Source organism: Anoplophora glabripennis, unplaced genomic scaffold (assembly GCF_000390285.2).
Source record: "Anoplophora glabripennis isolate ALB-LARVAE unplaced genomic scaffold, Agla_2.0 scaffold445, whole genome shotgun sequence".
NCBI classification, from domain to species: domain Eukaryota; kingdom Metazoa; phylum Arthropoda; class Insecta; order Coleoptera; family Cerambycidae; genus Anoplophora; species Anoplophora glabripennis.
In genome coordinates, this window is record NW_019416534.1 from 1 (window position 1) to 27,782 (window position 27,782).

Here is a 27,782-nt window from a genome sequence, read left to right on the forward strand (position 1 = left end):
AATAAATAACACTCATTGGAAGATTTTTGTGCCCATAAACAATGCAAACAAATTTACTTATGTTCAACTAAATTCATTGTCACTTGGTATTTCCATAGATCTTTTTTTAAATTTGTTTGAAATTCAGTTTGTGGAATCGTCGGCCTACTTCGACATAAAATAAGAAAATAATTTTACGAGTGAATCTTGATAAAATAAGGTTGTTGCAGAGAATTGTAAATTTGTATGTGCAGGGTGTTCAGGAATGGACAAAATTTCAAAATCAGCAATATTACTTATTTGTGATGCCACAAAATAATATTATTAAGGAAAATCATTTTTAGGACCGTTTGCATCGAAAAATATACGTCTGGCTCTGTTAAGCTAGCTTAAATATTTAAGTATGGCTTTATTTTTGATACATTACACCAGTTACATTTTGAGTAAGCTTTGTTAAACGATAAATTGAGAAACGCAGCGGTATGAGTTTTTGTTTATGTTGCGACTGTGGGCTAAGTTCGTTTCAGTTTTATATTTTATTAAATTATCAGCTAAATAATGATTCCGCATAAAAATAAAAAATGCAGGTCATGTTTTTTGTCATATTATACAATTTTCTGTTATTATCTGAATAGGTGGCAATTATTACCCCACTGTAAGAACTAAATTTAAAAAAAAACTACTGTAAGTACTTAGATATGAAGAAATAACATGTCAGCAAAGTTAGCCGCTTATCCTTCGTGTAAATAGCACAAATTGTTTATGTAATTCCAACAGGCGCGAGAAGCTGATGCTCCTTACTTACGTGTACAAATTCCTTCTCGATTTATGTGTGTAATAAATTGGCACAGAACCGACAATAATTTTTTACTTTTTAGTTTATTTTTACAAAAGACCTACACTTGACGAGAGATTCATTAAACAGACATCACCTGGAGCAAATAAAATCCTAATTTACAACACTATTAAAAATTATTCTTTTTATTATGCCTTATAAATACAAATTGTACAGGTAGAAAAGCATAAGAATTACTTTATATATAACACTTTATAACATAACCTCGAGTATGGAAATAAAATCNGTTACGTTTCCGAGATCGAAAGGGAATGTTTCGAGTAATGTTTCAAACTCTCTTCAATTGGAATGTTTCGGCTATGTTTCACTAAGTAAGTTCTCAAGTGCTACATTTCCGTAATGAAACAGCAACGTTTCTAGTTATTGTTTCATATGTGTAGTAAAACAGCTCATTTGCAACGTTTCATTTACGTTTCGTGTTTAGTGGGATGGCTTTATTTTTGATACATTACACCAGTTGCATTTTGAGTAAGCTTTGTTAAACGGTAAATTGAGAAAGGCAGAGGTATGAGATTTTGTTTAAAATTCGGATTAATAGATGGCACGATTAAAATAGTCTACCATGTTACGACTGTCGGCTAAGTTCATTTCAATTTTATATTTTATTAAATTATCAGCTAAATAATGATTTCGCATAAAAATAAGAAATGCAGGTCGTGTTTTTTGTCATTATACAATTTTCTGTTATCTGAATAGGTGGCAATTATTACCCCACTGTAAGTATCCCATACCATTGCACTAGAACTAAATTAAAAAAAACTACTGTAAGCAGCAAACTACTTAGATATGAAGAAATAACATGTCAGCAAAAGTTAGCCGCTTATCCTTCGTGTAAATAGCATAAACTGTTTATGTAATTCCTACAGGCGCGAGAATGCTCCTTACTTACGTGTACATATTCCTTCTCGATTTATGTGTGCAATAAATTGGCACAGAACTGACACTCATTTTTAGTTTATTTTTACAAAAGACCTACACTAGACGGGAGATTCATTAAACAGTCATCACCTGGAGCAAATAAAATCCCCATTTACAACACTATTAAAAATTATTCTTTTTATTATGCCTTATAAATACAAATTGTACAGGTAGAAAAGCATAAGAATTACTTTATATATAACACTTTATAACATAACCTCGAGTATGGAAATAAAATCGACTGATAATTAAAGTCTTGATGTTACGAGAACCAATCGGTTGTTAAACCGCCAAACAGCGATGCTGCGCTCTGCCTCATCACGCTTGTCGGATCCTGGCTCTTCCTTGAAGGGGCTTTGCCTGGTTTCTGACTGGATTCCTACGAAATCGAAAGTCTGATGAATGATCTTTCGAACCGAAACTTTTTTTTAGGTTAATGCTTTCACTTTATTGGTGACAATCGACAAAAACAAAAATGATTAAAACGTAAAATTTTAGTCAACGATGATTTTAATTCATTAGGGATGAAAACTAATACGGGTTATAATCACTCAAAATGGCAAAAATGGTAAAAAAAACGTGCCAAAACACTATTAAGAGGGCTCTATGGCAAATAGGCAACCAGCAATACATTTTTATAGATTTTATTACACAGTTTGTATAAAAAGATAATGAAGCTTACCAGCAATTAGGCCATGCTTGACCCTTTTTGCCTGCTAACTTACACTACCCTCCACCTTAACAATCACAAACGTCCATGGTACGACAGGAAAATTCGAAAGAATTTTCCTGCCGCGTGCGGGATTCGAACCCACTACGGTTTTGCCGCACAGCCCTGGCTCGCCTCTGTAGGCAAGCCTTGGCCACTTCGGCTACCGCCGCGCTTACACAATTTGTATAAATATGAATCAGATCAAATCAATTAGCAGACTTTCCTCCATTCTAACGCAGATTTTCTATAAAATGGACTTGGTTTGGAACACAAATTACTTTTTGTGTAAAGAAATTTGTAAATTACAAATTTCGCTAATCAAAAGCGGCAAATTACAAATTTCTTTACAACAAAAAGTAATTTGAGTTTCAAACTAAGTCCATTTTATAGAAAATCTGCGTTAGAATGGAGGAAAGTCTGTTATTTGTGCATTAATTCATATTTAGACAGACTGTGTAATAAAATCTATAAAAATGGCTATTTGTTATAGAGCCCTCTTAAGTTTAATTAATAGCCTTTTGAACTATAGAGCTATTGNAAGGGTTATAATCACTCAAAATGGCAAAAATGGTAAAAAAAAACGTGCCAAAACACTATTAAGAGGGATCTATAGCAAATAGGCAACCAGCTATACATTTTTATAGATTTTATTACACAGTTTGTCTAAATATGAATCAGATTGAATCAATTAACAGACTTTCCTCCATTCTAATGCAGATTTTCTATAAAATGGACTTGGTTTGAAACTTAAATTACAAATTTCTTTACAACAAAAAGTAATTAGAGTTTCAAACTAACTCCATTTATAGAAAATCTGCGTTAGAATGGAGGAAAGTCTGTTATTTGTGCATTAATTCATATTTAGACAGACTGTGTAATAAAATCTATAAAAATGGCTATTTGTTATAGAGCCCTCTTAAGTTTAATTAATAGCCTTTTGAACTATAGAGCTATTGATTATATCAAAAAAAAAAAAGGTTTAAAAGGAACTATGACGTTCAAGCCATTTTATTGCATGACTCGTTCAAAGGGTCATTTTAGATGAAAAAACCGTGGAGTGCTATTAGAGGGTAGAAATTGGAGATAGGGGTGAAAATGTACCCCTTTCAGTTTTTTAATTGTAGCTCGAAAACGAAGCAAAATTTTGCCATAGTTCATAGGAAAAATTATTTAGAGAATTGAATTTCCTATCGAAATGGCTTATTTAAAAGGAAAATTTTATGCAAAANAAAAATGATTAAAACGTAAAATTTTAGTCAACGATGATTTTAATTAATTAGGGATGAAAACTAATAAGGGTTATAATCACTCAAAATGGCAAAAATGGTAAAAAAAAACGTGCCAAAACACTATTAAGAGGGATCTATAGCAAATAGGCAACCAGCTATACATTTTTATAGATTTTATTACACAGTTTGTCTAAATATGAATCAGATTGAATCAATTAACAGACTTTCCTCCATTCTAATGCAGATTTTCTATAAAATGGACTTGGTTTGAAACTTAAATTACAAATTTCTTTACAACAAAAAGTAATTAGAGTTTCAAACTAACTCCATTTATAGAAAATCTGCGTTAGAATGGAGGAAAGTCTGTTATTTGTGCATTAATTCATATTTAGACAGACTGTGTAATAAAATCTATAAAAATGGCTATTTGCTATTGAGCCCTCTTACGTTTAATTAATAGCATTTTGAACTATAGCTATTAATAGGCTATTGACTATATCGAAAACACAGGGTTAAAAGGAACTATGACGTTCAAACCATTTCAGTGCATGAATCGTTCAAAGGGTCATTTTAGATGAAAAAACCGCGGAGTGCTATTAAATTAGAGGGTAGAAATTGGAGATAGGGGTGAAAATGTACCCCTTTCAGTTTTTTAATTGTAGCTCGAAAACGAAGCAAAATTTTGCCATAGTTCATAGGAAAAATTCTTTAGAGAATTGAATTTCCCATCGAAATGGCTTATTTAAAAGGAAAATAAATTTTATGCAAAAAATCGTTAATAAACAATATGAAAAAAAAGCAAAATATTCGATTTTTTAATTTTTTTTACTTTTTTGCCTCTTGTTTTTTTTTTGAGTAAAGATAGGTATAGGCATTGCTTTATACAAAAAAAAAGTAGATAAAATTTCCTTCAAATAATGAAGTTGTAAAGTATTTTTGGATGAAAATTGACATATATAGCCGCTCAAACTTAGCCAATTTTTCGATTTTAGTCGCGTTTACCCTTATACGTTTTAATTCTCATTTTTTGAAAAAAGGAAAGAAATAAGACGTTCAAGGATTTTCATCACGACTTGTTCGAAGGGTCATTAAAAATGAAAAAACCGTGAGGTGCTATTAAATTAGAGGGTTGAAAATGAAGATAGGGGTGAAAATGAACTTTTGCAGTTTTTTAAATATAGCACGAAAACGAGGCAAAATTACGGTATAGTTTATAGGAAAAATTTTGTAAATTGAATTTCCCATCGAAATGGCTTATTTAAAAAATTTAAAAGAAAAATTTTATGCAAAAAATCGTTAATAAACAATTTTTAAAAAAGCAAAAAATTAGAATTTTTTATTTTTTTTTTACTTTTTTGATTCAAAAAATTTTTTTTTAGTAGTAAACAAAGAAAATTGCTGTACAAAAAAACTAGATGAGATTCCCTTCAAAATGATGCGTTTTCAAAAGACAGTTATAACCGGTCAAACTTAAATATTTTTTGGATTTTCGTTGTTTTTAACATAACAATAATGATTATAATTTTTTTTTATATTTTACAACAAATTGGTTCTTTACTTAATGAAAAATTATTTCAAAAGTTTTATTTGTTAGCAATAAATAAAGATTTTCACAACTGTATGAAACTATGAGGGATTTTTCAAATGAAATTACAGTTAATCATATTATTATTACTTATCTGGAAAATGAAAGATTCTTTTCTTTACAATAAAATAAAATTAGCATAAACATGAGAATTTAAGTACAATAAAGTTTATTAATAAGAATTATAATGTTAAAAACAACAAAAATCTAAAAAATATTTAAGTTTGACAGACTATAACTAAATATTCGTCCAAAAACTTTTGAAAACTTATCATTTTGAAGGGAATCTCATCTAGTTTTTTGTACAGCAATTTTCTTTGTCTACTTCCACTAAAAATTTTCCTTTTAATTTTTTAAATAAGCCATTTCGATGGGAAATTCAATTCTCTACAAAATTTTTCCTATGCGGAAATTTTGTTTCGTTTTCGGGCTACAATTAAAAAACTGAAAGGGTTGCATTTTCAGCCCTATTTCCACCCTCCAATTTAATAACACTGTGGTTTTTTCGTATTAAATGACCATTTGAACGATTCATGTAATAAAATATCTTGAATGTGATTATTCCTTTTAAAATTCTATAATCAATAGCCTATAATGAAATTAGAATTGTGGTAATGAGATATGTATAAACAATGAAGATGTAAAAAAAATGACACTTGAAACTAAACTTTTAGTTCTTTTTCAATAAGGTCGTTTCCGTAAGTGAAATTTTACGCAAAATGTTAAATAAATATAAGATACTTAAAAAACAATCCATAAATAGCAGAAAAACTTTTTTTTGTTTGCCGTGTTTCAATCAAATTCCTCAAACATTAGGAACATTACATACTACTTATTACATTACTTGGATTGGCCGTACCAACAATGGCCAATAGTATGTACTTATTTTTTGCACGAAACTATCGAAAATCAAAAACGACGAAGTGCGTGTAAAATATTTTGAGACAATTTTTCAGAAACGTTGAAAAACCATCCGAAACGACCCTATTACACAAAAAAACATATTAATAAAAGCTAATACTTTAGCAATCCACACGGGTTATACAATGTCGTATTTATTTACCATTATCAGATAGAGAAATAACCCTGCTCAACAGACTGAAAAGTAGACTCATTATTTAAACTGGTAAAAGAGGAAGGATAAAAGGACCTACCTTTGTGTCCTTTTTTAATCCTGAAATAACGCCCGATGTCTTCTGGGAAGGTACAGTTATGGGTAACAGGGGGAACCAAGAAGACGACGAAGACGCACTTAAAGCTAAAATGGATGGTACCTTATCTTGCTCTTTGCTCTTTTCCGGAAGACCTAGGCTTGCTAGCTGATTCGGGGATGGTATGAGACAGCCCAAAATCATCTGCAAAAATAATTTCGTCTAAAATGACATATTTATTTTTTGGTGTTGTGTTTTTACTTTATTTTAAGATATTAAATCAATTCAAACATATTCAAAAATTTTTTTTAAAAACCCTATCCTATTATTGTTTGACTTTATTTGATAAGGTTTTTAGAAATTTTTTTGAATTTATATTTTCTATTTGATACCTCGCCTTTACTTTTTTCTTGAATTTTTGTAAATATTCACCGAGAAAATGATATAAGAGCCATCCTACCATCTTCTTTGTGTTTTAAATATCAACGTAACTTATTTCAAATAGCCATACTGTTAACGTTTAAAACGATTTTGCTTAGTACGATATTGTTTAGTACCCATTTAGAATAGCTTTCATGAATTTTTTCAAATTTCTGGTCAATCTTTCAAGAAGTTGTGAGCATTTGAATATTTTGGTTAAAAACTTGTACCTGTACCTTGGCGAATACTAAAGATATTATAAACTTTTTTTCTCATTATGTTTATAAAAAAAATATAAAAATAATACATTTTAGTTTTTTTATTTTTAAACCAAAAAAGTGGTTCGTTTTTTTTTGAAAAATTCTCAAAAAAATCGTCTTTCAATAAGCAAAGTTACGAGACAGGTTCTACAATGGGATTTTTTTTTAATTAAAATTTTTTTTTTTATTTTTATTTTTTTAATTTTTTTGTTGAATCAAATTTTATTAGCAGAAATAGTTTTAAAAATATGGAGTTTTTAGTAATTATAGTAATTATAGTAAAATCTGGTTTAGTAGTGTACAGTCTATAAAAAATTAACACAAAATTTTTCTTTTTTTTAATTTGAAAAAATAGAATAGAAAAGATCTCACTCTAGAACCTCTCATAATTTTGCATATTGAAAGACGATTTTTTTTCGAAGAATAAACATAACGCCACTTTTTCAAAAATAATTCTTGATTTGAAAAGAAAAAAACTAAAAATTTAAAAAAATTTAAAACGTTATTTTTATATATTTTTTATAAAACATCTCAAAAGGAATAAAATGAAAAAAATGTTTTCAATATCTTCAGTATTCGTCAAATTACAGAATAGAAATAAATTACGACACTTAAATTTTAAAAAATTAAAAAATTATAAATATTTGATACTCAGTGCGGTAGGAAATTTTGCCTTGACAAATTTTTTAAGTGTCGTGATTTATTTCTATTCTCTTCATCAAATTCAATAAAAAAAATTATTAGTTCATTGATATTTATTTTTAGAGGTCGCTCGAAAACATTTTAGGTACACTACTTTTAAAGTTAAAATAATTATGAGATCTTTTGAAATAATATAAAATAAATATCGATTTGAAATTTTCAGAATCGAGATTTTTTTTCTATCTAGAAAATGATAAAAGTAACGAGAAAAAAAATTAAAAAAAAAATAAATTTTAGATCATTTCTTGTTTTTAAAAAGAAACATTTGTTTCTCTTTTTCTGAAGCACTGTGTTTAGTTTATGAAAATGTTAAAGGTAGGTGTCATATAAATATGACCCTAACCAAAGTTACACCTTGTCGAATTAGGAAGTCATTAAAAATAGCCCCAGCGAACGCGTTGAAAAAACGGTTTCAAATCACTTACCTGCGACTGCAGCACGGCACGCTTCACGTTATTCTGCAAATAGGAATAAAACACGTCCAAATCGAAAGGGTCTATCCTACTCCTAAGTTTATCACAGATTTCTTGCGAACAGCTAATAAGTTGCACGTTTTCCCTGGGCACGCACAACGTCGTCAGATACTTGACATCGAACAGAAACTGCAACGCCTGGATCTGATTTAAATCCTTATCCACCAGCTTCTTGTACCGATTCAGGACAACGGCCATGTTCTGCTCGATGTACTGGAGATGGATCGGTTTGGGAAGGGTGTGAGGTAGGACGCTGTTGAGGTGGTCGTTCAACGACTCCAAGATGCTATTCAGAACTAAGCAGGGTTTTAACGGCACTTTGATTTGGGATTTGAACACTTTTTCCTCGGTTTGCTCCTGGATCTCTATTTCATCCCACCTCTAAAACCGAAGTGGATTAGTTTTTCCGTTTCGTGAATCTTCCGGGAACTTACAGATAGAATTTTGAGCACGTAATTTGGTGAAATATCGTTAAATCTCTCGACGTCCTCTTCCGTTCGTTTAATCGTGTCCTTCACCCAATATTGCCACAAAACGTGACTAGTTTTATTGTAGATATCACAGACTTTCAACCAATCGTCGGAGGTGTTGTTAAAAGTGCAGCATTTGTGGAAATTCGGGCAAAAAGTAGAAATCGCGTGTAAAAATCTGGCACAGACTATCGACTTCACCACCACGTGCTCCTTTTCCTTGGAAAGAATATTTTTCACAAACTCCGCGATCCTACAAACAGACGAAATTAAGAAAATCATTAAAATATTCAGACCTTAAACCCTACTGTGTAGATCTGCTCACAGACTCTGTCCTTAAATGAACTTCTACCTCTGTTTTGTCAACGTATTTTCTCTTAAATTTAAAATCTTTAAAAACTATGGAAAAGTTTATGTCGGAGCTGTATTCTTTGCCGTACAGATATTGCGACACGTCTTCCAACAATTCCAAATATTTACCGTCCATTTTATTACACAACTCTACTATATTCCGTGAATATCCCTTAGTTTTCATCGTCAATCCTAAAATAATACATCGTCAACACTTTAACAAGGATTCAAACGTTTTAATCTTACCTAAATGTGAATTTTCAGTTTTACTGACATCGCTATTTTCCTCCGTCCAAGCATACCACCGTAAATCAGTCTCGGACCTTTCCGATTTCGACACGATCTTCAGCGTGTCCATAACGTAAGTTTGTACTTCTTCGACTATCCGTGAAATCTTTGTAGAAATCAGAGACCTACATCTTTGCGATATCAAATTTTGGAAAAAGTAATACCAAACGTCGAAATTTTCCGGCAGGTACGTTTCCGAACAGATTTGTTCCCAATTACTCGGCAATTCTGAAAAGGACAGTCACTACGAACATTTTTTTAATTAACAAACAGATCGTTACCTATTTTCAATGATTCCTCCCTGACTAAATGCAACCCCCTCACATTTGTAACTAACTTTAAGGATTTTTCTAGTCCGCCTTTAATCGTTTCTTGAGTATCTTTCAACCATTTCTCTAACACTTGCTTAGCATTTTTTAAAGTTGTCTCCGTATCGTCCAACGACTTGCATTTAGGCCTACACAAACAATAATAGTCTGATAATGAACGTCGAAAAGCAATTCTATGAGCATTTACCTAAATTGTCTGATAATCTCGGGTATATACAACGTTAAAGGTGTAACAGGTAGTTCCATCTTCGACAAAGTTCGAGGTGCTGGATCGGCTACGATATCGTTCAACTGCTGCCAAATTAGCCCTTTTCCCCCATTTCCCGTACCTATGAAGTCTCACAGATATAACGACATTTAACAAGAAAATATATAACTTACATATAAAGCAGTCATGCAATAGATGAACTGTGGTGACGAGACATCTAACCATGGCGTTAACTTGAATCCTAACGCTAGAATACGTTGAGTTAATGACGGTATTCAACGCCGTTTTGCGGTGTTCGACAAAAATGCTTAATAAATCTTTACAACTTTGGTTTTCCAACAACATTAATGCATTTAGATTTTGACTAGTCTCCTGCGAAAAGATAATGCAATTAAACTTGTTTTAAACATGATAAATTGTTTACCTCGGCCGTAATCTCAACAGATTCCAGTTTCTCAGTAATTTTTCCAAATATTTGTGACCTTAGAACAACTAAATTATACTTTAACTGCTGAAGAAGAGGTATTCTATCTATGTCTTCTTTTTTCGACAAACTCAGTCCTAAAAGTAAGTTATTAGATTCTTGCACAACTTTGCCCAAGTTAAAATAGTCACCTGTGTGTATGTGCTGTGCTAATAAATAATACTGTGCAGCTTGCAGATTGCTTTCTTCATCCAAAGCAATCCAAGTTTGCTCATTCATAAAAATTGCTAGACGGATTTGTATTACCAGCGTTCGCTCTTCATGTTTATCCCTGAAATATTAAATTTATCATATTTAGTCACAATAACTCACACAAACGTACTTGTCGATTTCAAGGGAACCTTTCGTGTCACTTCTAACAGGATTCGTAACAAGTTCTTCGCAAATGTTTGTAATTTTTTCTATGTTATTAACAATCTCTCGAGAGATAGCCTTCATGGAAATTATGGCGTCCGAGGCAGCAAGGACATCTTTGTAACGATCCCTACGACACGAAAATAAGGTGATAGAGCCACAGGTTCTAATTATTTTCGTAATCATAGTACGTACCCTACCATTGAACGTAGCTCACTCCTTTTCCTTTCTATTTCTGCATCGAGTAATTTTTCAATTTCTACAATTTCATCAACGCTACGTTCCTCGAAAAGGTTGTCGATGTCCAATTCCAGTAATTCTTTGCTAGTTCGGGGCATTTTCTAAATTTACAATTAAAAGTAACCTAAAAATGTCAAATATGTGAAACGTCAACAACACTACTACTGCCACATTACAAACTTTTAGAAGCATCCATATTCTTCAAAAACCATAATGGAGAAAATACCATAATTTCAAAACCGATAATTTTCAACAGCTTAAATTCCCCAAAGTTAAAACTGCTAAATTAATGAAAGTGTAATGAATGTAATGTAATGTAATTTAATACTAATTATACTACATGGAATACTGCTTTCTAATTTTTGATTGTTCTTAAAATAATTATCATAGAGACATTCTATAATATGTACATTATGTATAAATTTATCAACCCACAAACTTTACCTATAATAAATAATAAATCATGTGCGTCTTCATATAAATTTCACTACTGCCGATACTGCTGACAATTTGCGACCACATGTTGAGTTGAACTAGCGGATCTTCTGTTAAAACCAATAAGTTACTCCAACACATTTTTAAATGAGTAGGACCTCCTCCCTTTCACTGGGGCGTTATTCTACTACTATAAAGGGGTGCCGCTTTAATTCATTATTTATGACCAACCAACCCTCAGATGATTTACGTTATGTGTGCCCATATGGACTAATTATCATATAAAATTTTAATTTATTTTGTTTGGATTAAAATTTAAAGAAATTTTAGCCATTATTTAATTAAAATGGGGGTTTAAAAAATGGACCCTTTTAAAAAGCTGCAAGTGCAAGAGAAAATAAGTATTCAAATGTTTATGTACCAAAAATACATCAAACAACAGTCAAATAAACACTTTCCTGTGCTTCCTCTTAGCAATTTGATACAGTTCTTTCAAATTGCCATTAATAATTTCCTACCATCATAAATATGTTAGATGTTATACAAAAAATTAATGGTAATGTTGTTGATACAGTCAACAGGCCCTGAGTGAACAACAAACATCTATTTGGTTTCACAAACTACTTGTAATTAATTCTAGGATTTGGAGTTTCGTCTGACGGCCGTCGGATAACTTCAGACACTTCGGGACGTATCGCTTTGCCGGTAACCACCTAAAATCTGGGCTGTCAGGAGATTCATAGACGTAGACATAATTTTGAACAAATAAAAATTGTACGTGTATTGGATTTAAATATTTCAGATTTGTGTAGTGTTGTTTTGTTTTTATTATCTATCTAATCTAGCCATGATATAAACAATTAGTTGCGACGGCGACCTTTTCTAACCAAACGTTTTGACAAATCTAAATCACAAAAACTAAGCATGAGCAGCGTTTATAAGAATGAATTTCATTGACGGCCATAAATCTAGTTTAGTTGCTATTTAGTTAAATCCAGTTTAATTATATCTTTTGATAAACCGATTGCTATACGTTGATATTAGAGTGCATGGTTTTTATTCATTTGTTCCTACATCTGTTAGAATTATTTTGTGTGATAAATTAATAAACAATATAAAATTTTGTTAGCACTATCTGTAAGTAATATAAGAAATGTGAGAGAGGAAATAGACTCTAAAATTACGGACACTATAACCCGCCTAGAACAACCCATAATATAGAACTCTACATTACCGACTGACCACGTTCCGTCATCTCTTATTGACATATAGAAATAAATCAGGAGGTAAATTTAAATTGTTTGGAAGTAATTTTTATAAAAATTAATGTTTTTTTACTATTGCCTTCTACAAACTGCAAATTTATTAGTATACCCACTGGTTAATAGAAAATACTCAGCTTTATAGAAATTTCTCAAAATCGTTTGGTTGAAATTATTATTATTTTTAGTGGAATCGACTTTGAAGTTAAATACAGTTAAGGAAGAGTATGTTGAAAAATAAAACTGTCAACAAATCATACGTTTTTCGTTACACTCTCAGAGAGAAACTTTTTTAACACTAGTACTTTTGTCACTGACAATTTGTGACGTCAAATGATTAAACAATTATCTGCTGTTGGAAATCTGTTGAATACCTCTTCTAATTTTTAATGTATTTCTACCAAAACTTGCACGTTTCGGGGGTTAACAGTTTATTTTCCCTGCCCAAAGGCGACACCCATGAAGAGGGTCCCGACTATTGGGTTACACATGTGGGTAAATTACAATGTCGGCACGTCCTTTGGTAAACCGAAACCAACCAGAAGGTCTGCTGTGAAAAGAATGGATCCAGAGAATCGGATAATAAAACAAATGAAACATTTCCTAGACAAGTCGAGATATATGTCGTGGATTTTTTTACTAATTTTTTTAAGTTATACGGGGCAATGTGTAACCTAAAGATTAAATTTGTAGACATCATGACAACAACCAGTAAGTTCTTAGAAAATACGAATGGAGGTATGTAATTTTTAATTGTTAGCAGGTTTTTATTAAAACTATCATCAAATACCTATTGGTACCTAGACATTATATCATATTAGGTACAAATTAAAGTGAATCTGTGACAGGTTTGGTGCAAAACATCCTGTAGATATATGCCAAATAAGCATCTAAACCTCCAAGAAAACTAGGTAAGTATATGCATGGAAAAGTACTTACGAATATAAATAAACTTTTAATAACAAACAGCTGTAACAGTCTTTAATTAATAGACTTTTTTAGTCTGTGGAACTAAACATGTGCTTAAATATACAACTCAGATTTTTTAAAGCTAAACCTAGTCTTTTAATTGATTTATGAAATATCGAATATGTGTCTATTTTTAAACCTTTTACATTTTTATTATTCTGAAATTGTTCTGTTTTTTTTATAGGTACATAAAAGAATTATTAAAATTTTTAGTTTTTACATTTTTTATAATTGTTTGTTTGCATCTTTATTAGTAATAACCCTTAAGTACTCGTATAGAAAGAAGAAAGTTTTTCTTTTTAATTTCCGGTAGTTATTGTTAAATTAAATTTGCAGTTTGCAGAAGGCAATAAAAAAAAACAAATAATTTGTGTAAAAATTACTTCTAAACAATTTAAATTTACCGCCGTATTTGTTTTAGTATGTCAACAAGAGATGGCTAACTGTTGTCCGTCGGTAATACAAGGCACGTGGCGTTCTATATCGTGTTGTTCTAGGCTTGCGTTTATATTCTCATAAGCGTCTACAAGAGCCTCAGCATTCGTAAAACGGACGTTACTAAAATTTTACGGGCAACAGAACGTATGAAGAGGACTGGTAACGATGGTACAGTTATACGGGTGTCAAGACCCCCAACCAGCCATGTCTTTGTCGTTCCGAGTTACGCCCACTTCCTTTTGTCCATCAGATGTTGGCGATTCACGCCGACCTCGCCTAATTAGCGGCATTATGCGCTTTGCAGAAATGTGCAGTTTCACATCATCGACGTAGTCGGTAAGAGAAGACAAGGAATTGTATGCTGCGGATCTTTTTCCTTGTAACTAAAAACATTTTAGTAATTAATTTTTCAGATCTTTCTTAGACAAAAAAATTGTTTAGCCTAAAAGTTTTCATCAGCATGTTGTCAAAAATAAAAGATATATCTAGTATCTTCAAAATCAAGAAAAATACTGATAATTCGAGTTAAGAGATGGATGAGGATTCCTTCGGTTCAGGATGACGCACAGTGGGAAATATTGGAAAAAATTCTCGCTACTCGCCAATTTTCATCGTCTCGTCGTGATTTTTTTTTAATAATCTCGTGGTAATCTGAATTTTCATATTCCGGTGAGATTTTTTCGAAAAATTCTTTTTTTTTTATTTTTTAATGCTTAGGGAGCGCCCCAACCTCAATGTCGAAGAAAAATTTTTTAAATACTCGATGTTCAGTTGCAGAAAAAAATGTTTAAAAAGTATCAGCTATTAATAAAAATTGATTATTATGGCCCTCGATCATATATTTGGAGTTAGGTTTTTGAAGAAAAAACATCAGATATATCAAGGTCATAATAAGCATTAAAAAAAAGGGTTTTTCGAAAAAACCTCACCGGAATAAGAAAATTCAGATTACGAGATTATTAAAAAAAAATCGCAACAGGACGATGAAAATTGGCGAGTGGCGAGAATTTTTTCCAATATTTCCCACTGTGTGACGGCTATAAAAATGTGAATAAAAATCGTATTCGCACATAAACTTTTGCAAAAGTTATAAACAAATAAATATTTAAAAAATGGTTCAGCTTTTTGCAAATAACTCGAAAAATATAAGCGTTAGCGTCAATTGGAAAAAAGATCCTGAAACAAGAGGAAATTTCCTAAAAATATGTCCTGACGCCCAAATCTTTATCGTCATTATTTATAACTTTTGTTTTAATTTGCAATTCTCCAGAAATTTACAGATTTTTTTTTTGTTGATAATTTATTTGTTTCTTTACTCAACAATTTATTGTCCAAGCGATGTTATTTTTTTAGATAGAGCAAAAAATAACAAAACCAACCATGTACCTATAATTTTTTGTCAAAAAAATATGTTTCGATTTTTTAGGTATAGAATTTTTTAAAGCGGCTATGCGATTTGTTTACTTATAAACAGCTATAACTTTTAAACTATCAAAGATACAGTTATGGACATTTAAGACAATTTTGTAGAATACTAACTGATCTTTCAATTGAGCTGTCGACCAAGTTTGTAACTGTTGCAGCTCGTTAGTTACAAGAATTTGTTTACAAAAAATGAAGCTTTTCTTCGCATTTTTCAGTCTTGGACTGTTTATATCTCGTAAACTATTGAAGTTACAAATATGAACCTGCAAGACGAATTCATTAAGCGATAAAAAACGTAGGTACATAATACATATTTGACTCAACCGAATACTCGATTTGTTTAAACAATATAGGAAAAATCATGCAAATTTAATTAAACTCACTGCGAAAATTAAAGGGATCCTTAATACAGGACAATTTTAAATTCTTGAAAAAATGTCAGCTTTCAAATGGCAATAATGCCATTCCGATTAACTTTCAACAATAAGAAAAATTTCTACATTTTTCGACCCAAAAAAAAGAACTTACAGTTCGGTAGATTTTTCGCATTATTTTGCAATACGCGCACAATTTGCACAGGAAAGTACAACTATTAGAGAAAATTTTAAGCCCAAGATGGGTCACGTAAGTGAATTACAGTATGGTTTATTGAAACTTGAGACAAATGTATTTTTTTCGAAAAACTAAATTTTTGCAAAAACTATCAAATATTTTGCAATTTTACAAAAATGCACTTATTCTACTTGCCAAGGACTATATATTCTGAAAGTTTCGTAAAAAAATATTTTTTCGTTTTAAAGATATTAGAAGTTTTTTAAAAAATCGATATTTAGCCGTATTTTTGCAATAACTAATGCATTTGTTTCTTAATTGACATCGGGCTGAGCTCAAAATTTTTGTTATAAAAGTTCTACAACTTTTGTCTAAAACATTTTTTTCTAAAAAGTTTAGTTTTGTTTTAAACAAAAAAAAAACTGTTTTTCTGCGAACTTTGGACGCCATTTTGAAAATGAAGCTCTAACATTCAGCTGGGGCAAAGTAGTTCACTCAATTCTACGGAATTTTTCCTAATTTTTGCGTGCCTTTGTTTACTGAATTAAATTTTGTCAAAAAACGCGGTATTTTCAACAATCTCACTACCACAAAACCATCACAAATCATCCTGACTTCAAATTTTTTAACTATAAAGATTCCTATTTCTCGATCACTATTTTTTTTTCAAAGCATTAACTGAACTAATTATCGCAGACGCAAATTGGTCGACTAAAAATCAAACAGCCGCGTTCGACCTCCCCGTCGACGTCCCACCGTGCCCAATAAATCCCTCAAATCGGCCGTCCCCGATTAGTCCTAACGAGACGGGCTGACAGCTCCTCATCATCCACTCTTTGAGGCATGATCCCCGTCGGCCCGATCAGGCCAAGCGTTCCATGACGCGCCAAGCTTGGTTGAGAAGCTTCGCCTGGATGCCCCCACGTGCCGCTACCACCAGGCCACTTCAAAGCCGCAGGTCGTCACACAGGCTGAACGCGCGACTAATAAGAAGAGCACGCAAAGGAGTGAAGTTACTAGAAATGCGGGTACAAGTGACGGTCGGACCTTCGGCCGTCGTTTGCGAGTGGAGTAATAAATTCCAGTAAGATACACAGTAAAAAAATTCACTCAATTTATGTCAACACTCGATTGAGTGAAATTTTCACTCTACTAGTATGAGTACAACTAAAATTTTGTGGGTGAAACTAGCGCAAGTGAGTGAATTTTACTCAAATCCGAATTTATGCTAACTATCAAGATCAAGTGAGTGACTTTCGACTCTATTTTGAGTACACTGTAAAAAAATCGGTGTGAGTGAATGAAATAAAGGTTCGGGGTGAATGCATGGAGTGAAATTATTGAGTACATTTTCACTCAATATTGAAATTGAAAATTGACAAACTGTCATAACTTTTAATTCCCAACAACTTATCTAAGTAAATATTTTTGATATTTTTAAAAGTAAAGTCACTTTACTCTTGACAATTTTTGAAAATTCATCGTAAAAACACCCTGTATACTAATTAATTGAACTAATCTTTTTCAACTTCTTAGTTTAAGGCCAAGCAGTGATGATGCCGAGAAGCTCAAATTTCAACTCGAAAAATGTTGTCAGTTACACCTCACGTGCACTCAATCCGTGAACACACTGTATATTTGAGTGAAAGTATACTCAGTCTTAGTTCAAATATTATCACAAATGAGTAAAATTATCAAAATGCTCAATATTGAGTGAAAATGTACTCAGTAGCTTCACTAATACCTTTATTCCTTTCACTCACACCGATTTTTTTATGGTGTATAATCAATTCTTCAAATTAATAATTTATGTTTTAATGCGCTTTTCTGCACAAATAAAAAATATTTATTACGGCCCTGATCAGCGCTTCTTCATCCAAGGACACTGACAACGGCTGAATGAGATCAAACCACATCTTTTATTTTTAGCTTAAATAACTGAAATTTTTGTTGCGAATGCCGATTTAAATTTGTCCGACAGAAATTCCTCCGACATTGACGTGTCTACCGGTCGAAACATGCCAAAATAACAGGGTATTGAAAATCAATTACCACATAGGTAATTTTTAGTAAAATTAATTGTAAATAATTAATTCAGTCAAAAAGTATTGTTGTCCGACAAATTTTAAGCCGCGTTTTTTCAGTCCGACAGCTGGAAATCTGAATTTTTACGGGGTATGAAAAATCAATTACCACATGTCGGACAAAAATAACACACGACAGAAAAGTGTTTTTTATAAGCAAAAATTGTAATGTCCGACAAAAATATATCCGCAAATCGTCAGTCCGACAAAAAAAGGTGAAAAAAAATTCGTAAAAAGTGTGCACATGTATTTATAATTTCTAATAAGGTATTTTGATGTATTAAGCAAAATTCCATATAAATATACAAAACAGGGTGTTTCAGAAAGACCTCCCGTAAATACAGGGGGGTGAGGACGACAAAAAATAAGAATTTTTTGTCATATGAACTATATGTCTATCTTCTCTTCTCAAAGCTCAAGCTTACTTTGAGAAAAGTCACTTATTTTATAGTGTAATATTGTAAGAGTTTAATTAAAAGCTTTTTTCTCGAAAATCGTCCACATTAGGAAGTTCTAACAAGAGTACATTATTTTTAGAAAATAAAATTGTACAATAGAAATTAGAGCCCGACTGGTAAAAAACTTAACCTTAAAAAGATATAACTTAAATTGTATTAAGAATGTAGCATAACTAGCGCTTTCTATGAAATATACAAAAAATAATTAAACTAGCGTCTTTGGCACCCTTAAAAACCTTAGGCGACCAAATTTCATAAAAATATTTTGCACTATTTGGAAATTTTCATAAAAATGTTATTTAAAAAATTTTGTTTTGTCTCTCTGTATCTCGAAAACAAGAGGAGATGGACATAGAGTTCATGAGACAAAAAATTTTCATTTTTTATCATACTATCACCCTCTTTATTTACGGGAGGTCTTTCTGAAACACCCTGCATATATTTTTCGTTTTATTCTTGTAATTACAAATCTCTATATGCTCAATTTAGCCAAATAAATATCGAGAAAAAAATTAAACGATTTCAAAAAAGTATGTATGGTGTAAAAATATTATGCACTAAAGTTTTGGGATTTTCTTTTAGAAAAATAGGAAAATTTTTGTAAAGAAAATAACAAACGCGAATAAAAACTTGAAAGAGAAAAAAGGATTTTTATATCAAGTATAATATTAATTTATTTAGAAATAATGCATTATGCACTAAGATAGTATTAATCGCCTCAAAAATAACTTCATTTGTTTATAACTTTTAAATTTTTAAGCATAAAATAAGCAATATTATAATTATTTATTTGAAACAAATAATAATTTACATAATAATAATTAATAACCATTTATAAATATGAAAGTTTTGGAGTGAAAAAAAAAGTTTCATCACGTTTATTGATTTATTGATTTTTTAATAATTTGCGGACATTAAATCGTCGGACACTTATATCACTATTTTGTACAGTAAATTTAAAAGTGGAAAAAATTAAAATTAGATATGTGGTAATCGATTTTTCATACCCCGTGAAAATTCCGATTTCCAGCTGTCGGACTGAAAAAACGCGGCTTGAAATTTGTCGGACAACAATACTTTTTGACTGAATTAATTATTTACAATTAATTTTATTAAAAATTACCTATGTAATTGATTTTCAATACCCTGTTATTTTGGCATGTTTCGACCGGTAGACACGTCAATGTCGGAGGAATTTCTGTCGGACAAATTTAAATCGGCATTTGCAACAAAATTTCCAGTTACTTAAACTAAAAATAAAAGATGTGGTCTTGAGTTTTCAAGACCCCAGGAAATTGCCTTGTTTTTGGACTTTTCCGAGTGGAAAAGCGGAGGAATCGAAAAAAGTCACAGAGGAAAAATGTGGTAGACTCGTCAAAACGAAGCGCCTCAGGAGTTATAAAGTACGTGGTAATCAACTTTCCAGAGGGGGCCTGTACTGTGGACTATAACATTCTACGTCAATTCTCTTTTTTACCTTTCTATATAGAAAAAAATTGTAAAGACCAAAACGTTTGTAATTTTTCTTCTAATACTAGTTTTTGCGTTTCTGAGATAAAACGAAATTTATTTCTGTATATATTTGTCGTTTTTTTTTTAAATCCTCTACTTTTTCTGATTACAATATGTAAATATTATATATTCTCTTTAACAGTTTGTTCAGGGTGTCTCAAACTCGATAGTATAGGTCTACTGAGAGAATACAAAAAAGTAAAGTATTTGGGACACGTGATATTAAATGGGTTGAGGTAAGCTCCATTTTCAATCGATAGTATTATCTTTGGGATTTGACATAAACGACTAATGATGTCATCAATTATATCTTTCTATTTTTTATTATATTATGTAATCTGCGCAAAAAATTGCCCAACATTACATAAATTTAATTTAAATCGTATTAGAGAAAAGTCAACTCTTAATTGTTTTTACAGGTCAGAATAAAGTAAAATGTTACTCATTGGACAATTAGCAGAAACTCAGATTTGAGTAAAATTACTCTCTTCTGCCGCAAAAGTTTAACTCATAATATTTTAGTAGTACCTACTCTTGCCAATAGACCGGGCATAGATAGAAATTGATACATTACTGAGTACAATTTGAGTAAAATTTCACTCAATTTTTTTGTGTTTGCAAAGAATTAAAATTTTAAAAGTAGAATAATCTTTTTCGCGTGGGTTCTAGAAATATAAAGATATCTAAAATTACATAAGCAACTATCTAGATACACGCAACTTTCTTCTACCTATTCACTAATAGAAATATATTTTGCAATTAAATATTGTGTTTTTAAAATATTTCCTTTCGTATACTGCTTGATGGTTATGTATTGGTTCTAATGTTACAGTAGCTTACTTTAGCAGTAAATACCTGCTTAAGAGGCGGTATAATTAATGTAAAACGTTAAAGCGTACACTACACATGTTCCGTCAGAAACCGCGGTGTAAAAAACATTAACACGAAACGCCAACAAATGCGTTTCGCTGAAATGGAGTGCATAGACAGGAAACTGCGCGACAAATCTAAGACTAATGACTTTGCGTCCCCAACTCTTCTGCGAGTATCAAATTAAACCGTAATTTATTTCAAGTCACAAACACACAAGTTATCTGTGAGAAAAATTGTGTACCTCTGTTGTTACAGAAATACACGCAAAAAAGATCTCTTATATCAAGAATATATTAATGATTATTATATTAATCTTGAATTTAATAAAATTTCTCCACTTTTATAAATTTTCTCTTGATGTGATACTCAATCTAAACAATGATATCGAACTAATAAAAAAAGTAGTAAAGTTTTTCTTCAAAATATCTAGTTAGACTGCAATATTGTCGCTCCTGGCATTATTAAATTACATCTAATTACATCAAATCAAAACCCTTAGTTATTGCTAAAATCGTGCCAAGTTTTATCAAAATCGAAAAAATAGCTTTTGAGATATTGATTTTTTTTCTTGTTTAGCACCTTTTATCTCGAAAACGAAGCTTTAAAACATACAAGTTTATATGAATATTTCCTTTTATTTTTTCGAGTTCTATTGCTTCTTAAATTTTTCCGATGAAAACCAAAGACACCTTGTATACAGGCTGTTACAAATTCGCTTCTCGCTACAGGGATCTTGCCTTGATTTTTTAGAGGCATATTAGTTGGTCCCCTGATTACGCAACTTTGCCCCCATTTAAGCTACTTCGTAGCTCTTACCGTTTCCGAGATACCTGTAGTGAAAAGCGAATATATCATGATTTAAGAAATATTTTTTTTTTGAGTGTAGAGATATATCTTGCAGCTAGTTTATGCTATGCTAAAATAAAAAGTTACAAATTTTCTTTGAGTTTTCTTGATTTTTGTTTCCTGAAACTTTGTATTTGGTTAAAACTCTACCAATCGGATGCTGACATTGTCAAAAATTGTAACAACTTTTTATTTTTGTTTTCAATTCTTTTTTTTTGATACACCGTAAAAAAATCGGCGTGAGTGAAATCAATAAAGATACGGAGTAAAATTATTGATTACAATTTCACTCAATTTTGAGGATTTTGATAATTTCACTCATTTGTGATATTTGAACTAAAACTGAGTACTTTCAGTCAAATATAGGTACTGTAAACTCGTATTTGGTGCACTTGTACATAAATCAGAGTAAATGTCCTAATTACTGAGTGAGTTTAAGTGTATATTAATTTCGAGTAATTTGAATGGCGCCGGGAAGATGGCACCACTTACATATTGCTTCTGTAATCTCGACCACAGTTGATAGGGGCCCGTTAAATGCTCCAGAAAAGCATGGTCGTCAGGCCTTAGCCGGCGGCAGCCGGTCTCAGCTGGTGGGACTCAGCCAGGACAAGAGGAGGCCCCGCGAAGTGAATTAATTTCAACACTGTAATTATTAATCATTTACGAGTGATTTATTTTTGCACTCAATATTTAGTTAATTAAAAACGAAGTCTGAGTAAAATTTATGCAATAATAGTTATTTTGAAATCATATTAGAGAAAAAGTCAACTCTAAATTGATTTTATATACTCAGAATAGAGTCAAGTCACTGAATTGATAGTTAGCAGTAACTCGGACCTAAGTAACACTCACTCATTTCTGATGCAATAGTTTCACTCAGTTGTACTCATCGGGTGTGGACAGAAATTGATATATTACTGAGTGAAATTGAGTGAAATTTGAGTGAAATTTTTTTTACAATGTACTGTTTATGTTTATGTTTATATGCACAATTTTCAGTTAATTTATAGCAGTCTTTTGAAGACGGTTTTAGAAAATCTAAGCAAGTTAGAAACATGTCTTCACTGTACCAGTTATACAAGTTTCGTCCAGGATGTAAGTTAGCTATTCAGAATACGGAAAAAAATTGTATTTGCTGGTTTACATATTTTTCTGTGCTGAGGTATTACAAAAAAATTGTTTTATCAGTTTTAGGTACCTTGTTATATTTTGTTATACTCTATTCTGTTCGTTTACTTTATCGTCATGTATTTTCCCAAATTGCTACTGTTAATTACCACAATTAAATTTTTCTCTCAGTGTAATCCTCTTTTAGAAATATGTTTGGCATATTGTGCAAAGGATATTAAGAGTGGGCGGTTGGTGAAAGATAAAATAAAAAACCAGGTGGTAATAATGAAAATATTTTTATTCCTCCTGAAATACAAAATCTATTGGCAATTCATTTATACATACCTACACAGAGTTGTGAAATGTACATATCAGCTAACACCTACGACTTCTACGATATACAAAGTTTTAAAAACGAATCGAGAGAACGCATTACCTACAATATTTTTACAATGCAATTAAATAGTTTAAGTACTTTGATATAAGTAATTATATTTTCTTATCTCAGTAACAAATATTTGCAAATAAATAAAATCTACATTAAAAAGCACCACGTTTCGTCAAGTTATACAGACTGTCCTCATTTAAGTGTACAAATTTTTGTTAGAAAAATTATTCGCGGGTTAATTTTGAGTAAAAGTTGATGATTTAAAACTGAATCTTAAGAAATCTTTCCACTACGGTGCATTCACTGGAATAAGGACACCCTGTATACATAAAAATTTAAAACACTAAATAATTTAAAGCTACCGAAGCCACGTACATAAAAATTTACAAATCGTTACGACCACACAGGTTCGTATTTGCTATTTTTTTTAACTAGCAACGATAAGTAGGTGTAATTTTAATAAAAATGTAGTACCCCAGTTTCAAGGAACATCATTACTATTTAAGTAATTCCTCTTATATTTATTTGCGCCTAGACCAGTGGCGGCCAGTGACTTTTTACAGACATTTTCATTTGAAATCGAGTTTCATATCTCATATCCCAAAATTTTCCTTTTTAGCCCTTTTTAGGACTGGAATCTACAATGTAACTGCTGTGCTAGATTACTCGTTTTTCATTGACAAAGCATGATTTTACGTATCAGATTATACAGGGTGATTCACAATTTATCCAAAAACAAATGAGAATAGACATGTGTGCATTGTGATTTTACAATGGACCAGTGCGGTGCACAAGTGTATTTTTAAATCATTTTCGAACTGTCCTTTTTTGTTTTACTGCTATAATAGGCTCACATTTCAATTTGTTTATTAACAACTGCAGTTGATAGGAAACAGAAAAATTAATTAATTTTATAATTTTTTTTGATGTACTCTAAAAATTGTAAACTGTTTTTTCAAAGAAATAGATATATTTTTTAATTTTTAATAAAAAACGACAATTTCACAAAGCGAACGAGATTTTTTATTTTTGACGTAAAACAAAATTTCGAACTGTGGCGGTACGCTACAATTACATTTAGTACCTGCCCCAATAAATATATTTTGCTTTCTGGGAATTTACGAGCCATATAAATTATACTTTGAATTATCCGAGATTATCCCAAATAAATGTATTTAGCAAATGAGATTAGAATAAGTAGGCTGTAAACATAAATTAGTTGTTGTTTATTAGGGTACATAAGCACAAACCGAGTAGGTAATGACCCGGATAAATGTTAATTAGGAGAGGATAATAAAAGTAGGTACCTGGAGACAAGGATAAAACCGAAAACATTTCGAGGCACGAATGAGAACTCTTGAAGCCTAGTTCCTGCTCGGTTGTGTCTCGTGTTACCAACGAAATTAGTAGAATAAAGTTTTCCATGCTACTTAGAGTTTGTCTCCTCACTTGAAGGCCAAACCACTATAGAACTTTTCATTATTTTAAATAATCAATCGAATGGCATAGAAAATAATTTTTTTAATGTTTAATCATAAAAATTAACTATTAAAAAATTGAAATTGTTACAACTTTTTATTTAAAAATTAGAAAATATATATATTTCTTCGAAAAGAAAGTTTACATTTTTTAGAGTAGATTTCATTAGTTCATTTTTCTGCTTATGATTTTTTTTAAATTCCTGAAATCATCCCATAACTTCTAGCCAACCTAACTCTGTTAATTTTAATTGAAAAAGAAAAGTCACTAGACCATTTTTATGTAGAATTTTATGCTCTACGACTTTTATAGGAATTTTTTTCTAGCACTTACCCCTTTTGAGTTATCTTGACCCCCTTTTATTTTATCTTCTTTCACCCCTGGCCAGCTGGGACCACCTAGCCGGGTGTTTTGGCCGGCGGATTTCGATCTGCCGAGGCAAGCATCACGGACGCAGGCTGGAATTTGGATGGGTGACCTAAGGCAGGCTCGGGGACGTGGCTGTGGCAGCCTACCAGAGATCTGGGTCGCCCAACATTTGCCGCATGCGTGTGGTCCCCGATAAATGATAATGAGAACAGAGAACAGAGCAAAGAAAATCTCTGTAACTCAAGACCATGCTATCATACATAAACTGTACGAGACTTTGCCACCAAGCCACCCGTGTAGTAAATAGGATGGTTTGAAGAAAAGTACTCGAGTAATGAAGAAGGGTGTACAAGGGGCCTGATAAGGCCTAAGTGCCGCGGTGGAAAAACAATTCCACCACCCCCCGACATCACAAACCCCTTGAACCACTACATTGAGGTTAAGGGATTTTTAGTTGACAGTGCCAATCATGCAATGTTGGTTATGTTCGACAGTCACGTGGCTTATAATCTTTTATGGAGGTAAATATCTCAAATTGTTATTAGAAAAGCATTTGTAGCTATCCGAAACTGGGCTTCAGAAAAATTGGGTCCGAATATATTCATTTCCCCTTTGGCCTCACTTATCGTTGCCGAACCGAGCTCGTCGTACGAATAAATAAAAACTACGCGCTGTTCCCACGGTTCCCCGCTTAACCCTACCCTAAATATGTCCACCCGCGAGGGGGTGCGGACTCATTCCGCCGTTCACCATGTGCATGGCCGCCGTGTTCCCCGACTGCAAGTACATGTAGTAATTATAGTTCTGGGACGAGTGGTCCACCACCGGCGGCGACGGCCCCGCCGGTAAGCTCGTGGGCGGGCTGGGGTGCGATCCCCTGAAAGCGGCGGCGTGCACCCCCGCCAGAATGTCCGTCACCGAGTGCGAGCTCGGCCAGCAGTGCGGCCCGTGCCGTTGGGGTGGCGACGACGGCGACATCTTCTGCTGCGGATAGGGGTAGGTGGGGTAGATGGCGTTGTAGAGGGAATGGGCGTGGGGCTGGGAGTGCACTAGAGTCCCGATCTTGTTGCGGAGGATCCTGCTTATGGAACTGACCGAGGGCACGTTGTACTTGTCACAAACACCGTCGGACAGGAGTCTGTCGCGGATCTCCCAGGCGAAGATGCCGGGGTCCTTCTGTTTGAGCTCCTTGATGTAGGCGACGACTTTGGGGGTGGTGACGCGGGGCTTGGAACCGCCTATGGCGCCGGGGAGGATGGAGCCCGTCTCGTGGTAGCGGGCTAGGATCTTGGAAACGCATCCGTGGGATACCCGCAGCTGTCTGGAGATGTCGCAGGGGCGGATGCCCACTTGGGACAGTTCGACGATGCGCAGGCGTACTGCGTTCGGGAGAGGTCGGCCGTTGACGAAGACGCCGCCCAGTTGGTTGACCTCGCCGTATTGTTGGACCTGGTTCTCTGGAACAAACGAAACACGGGTTAGTTCTTGGCACATCATTTTTCCTTGTCAGTAAACGAATTTGATCAGTAGATAAACTTTGAATTTTAATAATTTGACAAATGTAATTACAAAAATGAAGTTTTGGGTTAATCAGTTTTTTTAGATCACTCGTCAGCTTTAATGCCCTCTAGCGACTAAACTAACTAACTTAGGACAGGTGCTGTCACCGCCGTTCTTGATTGTGAAAATTCGAAATATTTGAAATGATTCAATTTTCGTGATTGAAAACAGTATTGCACTGTCGAAATCAAGAGAGTTGCACGAACAAAATTTGGACAGGACATAGCTAATAACGAGCGTTCAAATAAAAACGTGGTCAAGTTGGTTCTGAAAATTTGGACGTAGGGCGTAGCGTATAGCAAATGAACTTAAACGTCATCTGTCAAAGCGCCATATCGCCGCTATCAATTTGAATATTTTCATTTTAAAAAGCGTTTAAAATGGTGTTTTCCTGAAGAACAAAAAGTGTTTATCATAGAGTCCTACTTTAGAAATGGACGCAAGATTGATGGACTATAGAAGTATTCTATTGAGGTATGTTTCATAAAATTTCAAAATCAATTTCCCGGAGTTGTTCAGTACAAAATTTTTCAAAGTGCAGTTCAGCGTTGTGTTAATGTTTTTTGTGAAACGGGCAGTGTAACAAGAAAAGAAGGAAGCGGCCGACCTAAAAAGCGGACTGAAGAATTAAAAGAAAATGTCCAACAAATAATGGAAAATACGCCAAGAACTTATTCTGTACGTGTTTTATCACAAATTGTGGGAGTATCAGTCGTACCTGCCACACAGTGTTAAAAAAAGATTTGCGTTTGTTCTCCTATCGTTTAACTTGTCAGCAAGAACTTCATGAAGTTGATTTTCCGCGACGGGCTGTATTTTGTGAATGGTTTTTAAACAACTACGATGAACTTCATAATATCACCTTTTTTTCTGATGAAGCCTGGTTTCATTTAAATGGTTACGTAAACTCACAGAATATGAGAATGTGTTCTTCTGAAAAACCAGATAACTTTTTTGTCGAGGGCCCTCTACATGCTCAAAAAATTGGAGTTTGGTGTGCTCTCAATCGA

General features: G+C 32.7%; 2 protein-coding genes across 5 annotated transcripts in view; both read right to left on the reverse strand.

Annotated features, from left to right (window-relative positions):
* Positions 1 to 938: 938 nt before the first annotated feature.
* On the reverse strand, positions 939 to 11,160 carry LOC108909292 (conserved oligomeric Golgi complex subunit 1). Of its 4 annotated transcripts, none has more exons than XM_023454883.1 (14): positions 10,965 to 11,160; positions 10,738 to 10,899; positions 10,547 to 10,686; positions 10,356 to 10,492; positions 10,105 to 10,303; positions 9,911 to 10,052; positions 9,676 to 9,851; positions 9,353 to 9,622; positions 9,064 to 9,298; positions 8,720 to 9,008; positions 8,238 to 8,666; positions 6,434 to 6,634; positions 1,985 to 2,132; positions 939 to 1,052 (listed from the first exon to the last, which is right to left on the reverse strand). In XM_023454883.1, exons 1-13 carry the CDS (start codon positions 11,105 to 11,107, stop codon positions 2,016 to 2,018), a joined length of 2,640 nt encoding a protein of 879 aa, XP_023310651.1. In that variant the 5' UTR covers positions 11,108 to 11,160; the 3' UTR covers positions 939 to 1,052; positions 1,985 to 2,015. The 4 variants fall into 4 exon arrangements, 3 of the variants coding, with proteins under 3 accessions (XP_023310651.1, XP_023310652.1, XP_018569113.1); XM_023454884.1 differs by having other exon boundaries at positions 939 to 1,039; positions 1,972 to 2,132; XR_002763020.1 differs by having other exon boundaries at positions 983 to 1,019; positions 1,952 to 2,132.
* A 14,401-nt stretch (positions 11,161 to 25,561) lies between these two features.
* LOC108909297 (paired box protein Pax-1) overlaps positions 25,562 to 27,782 on the reverse strand; it is a 55,360-nt gene continuing 53,139 nt past the window's right edge. Inside the window, exon 2 of the mRNA XM_018713603.1 lies at positions 25,562 to 26,669. Coding sequence (XP_018569119.1) covers positions 25,915 to 26,669 — 755 coding nt within the window. The 3' untranslated portion in view covers positions 25,562 to 25,914. The remainder of the gene's footprint in view (positions 26,670 to 27,782) is intronic.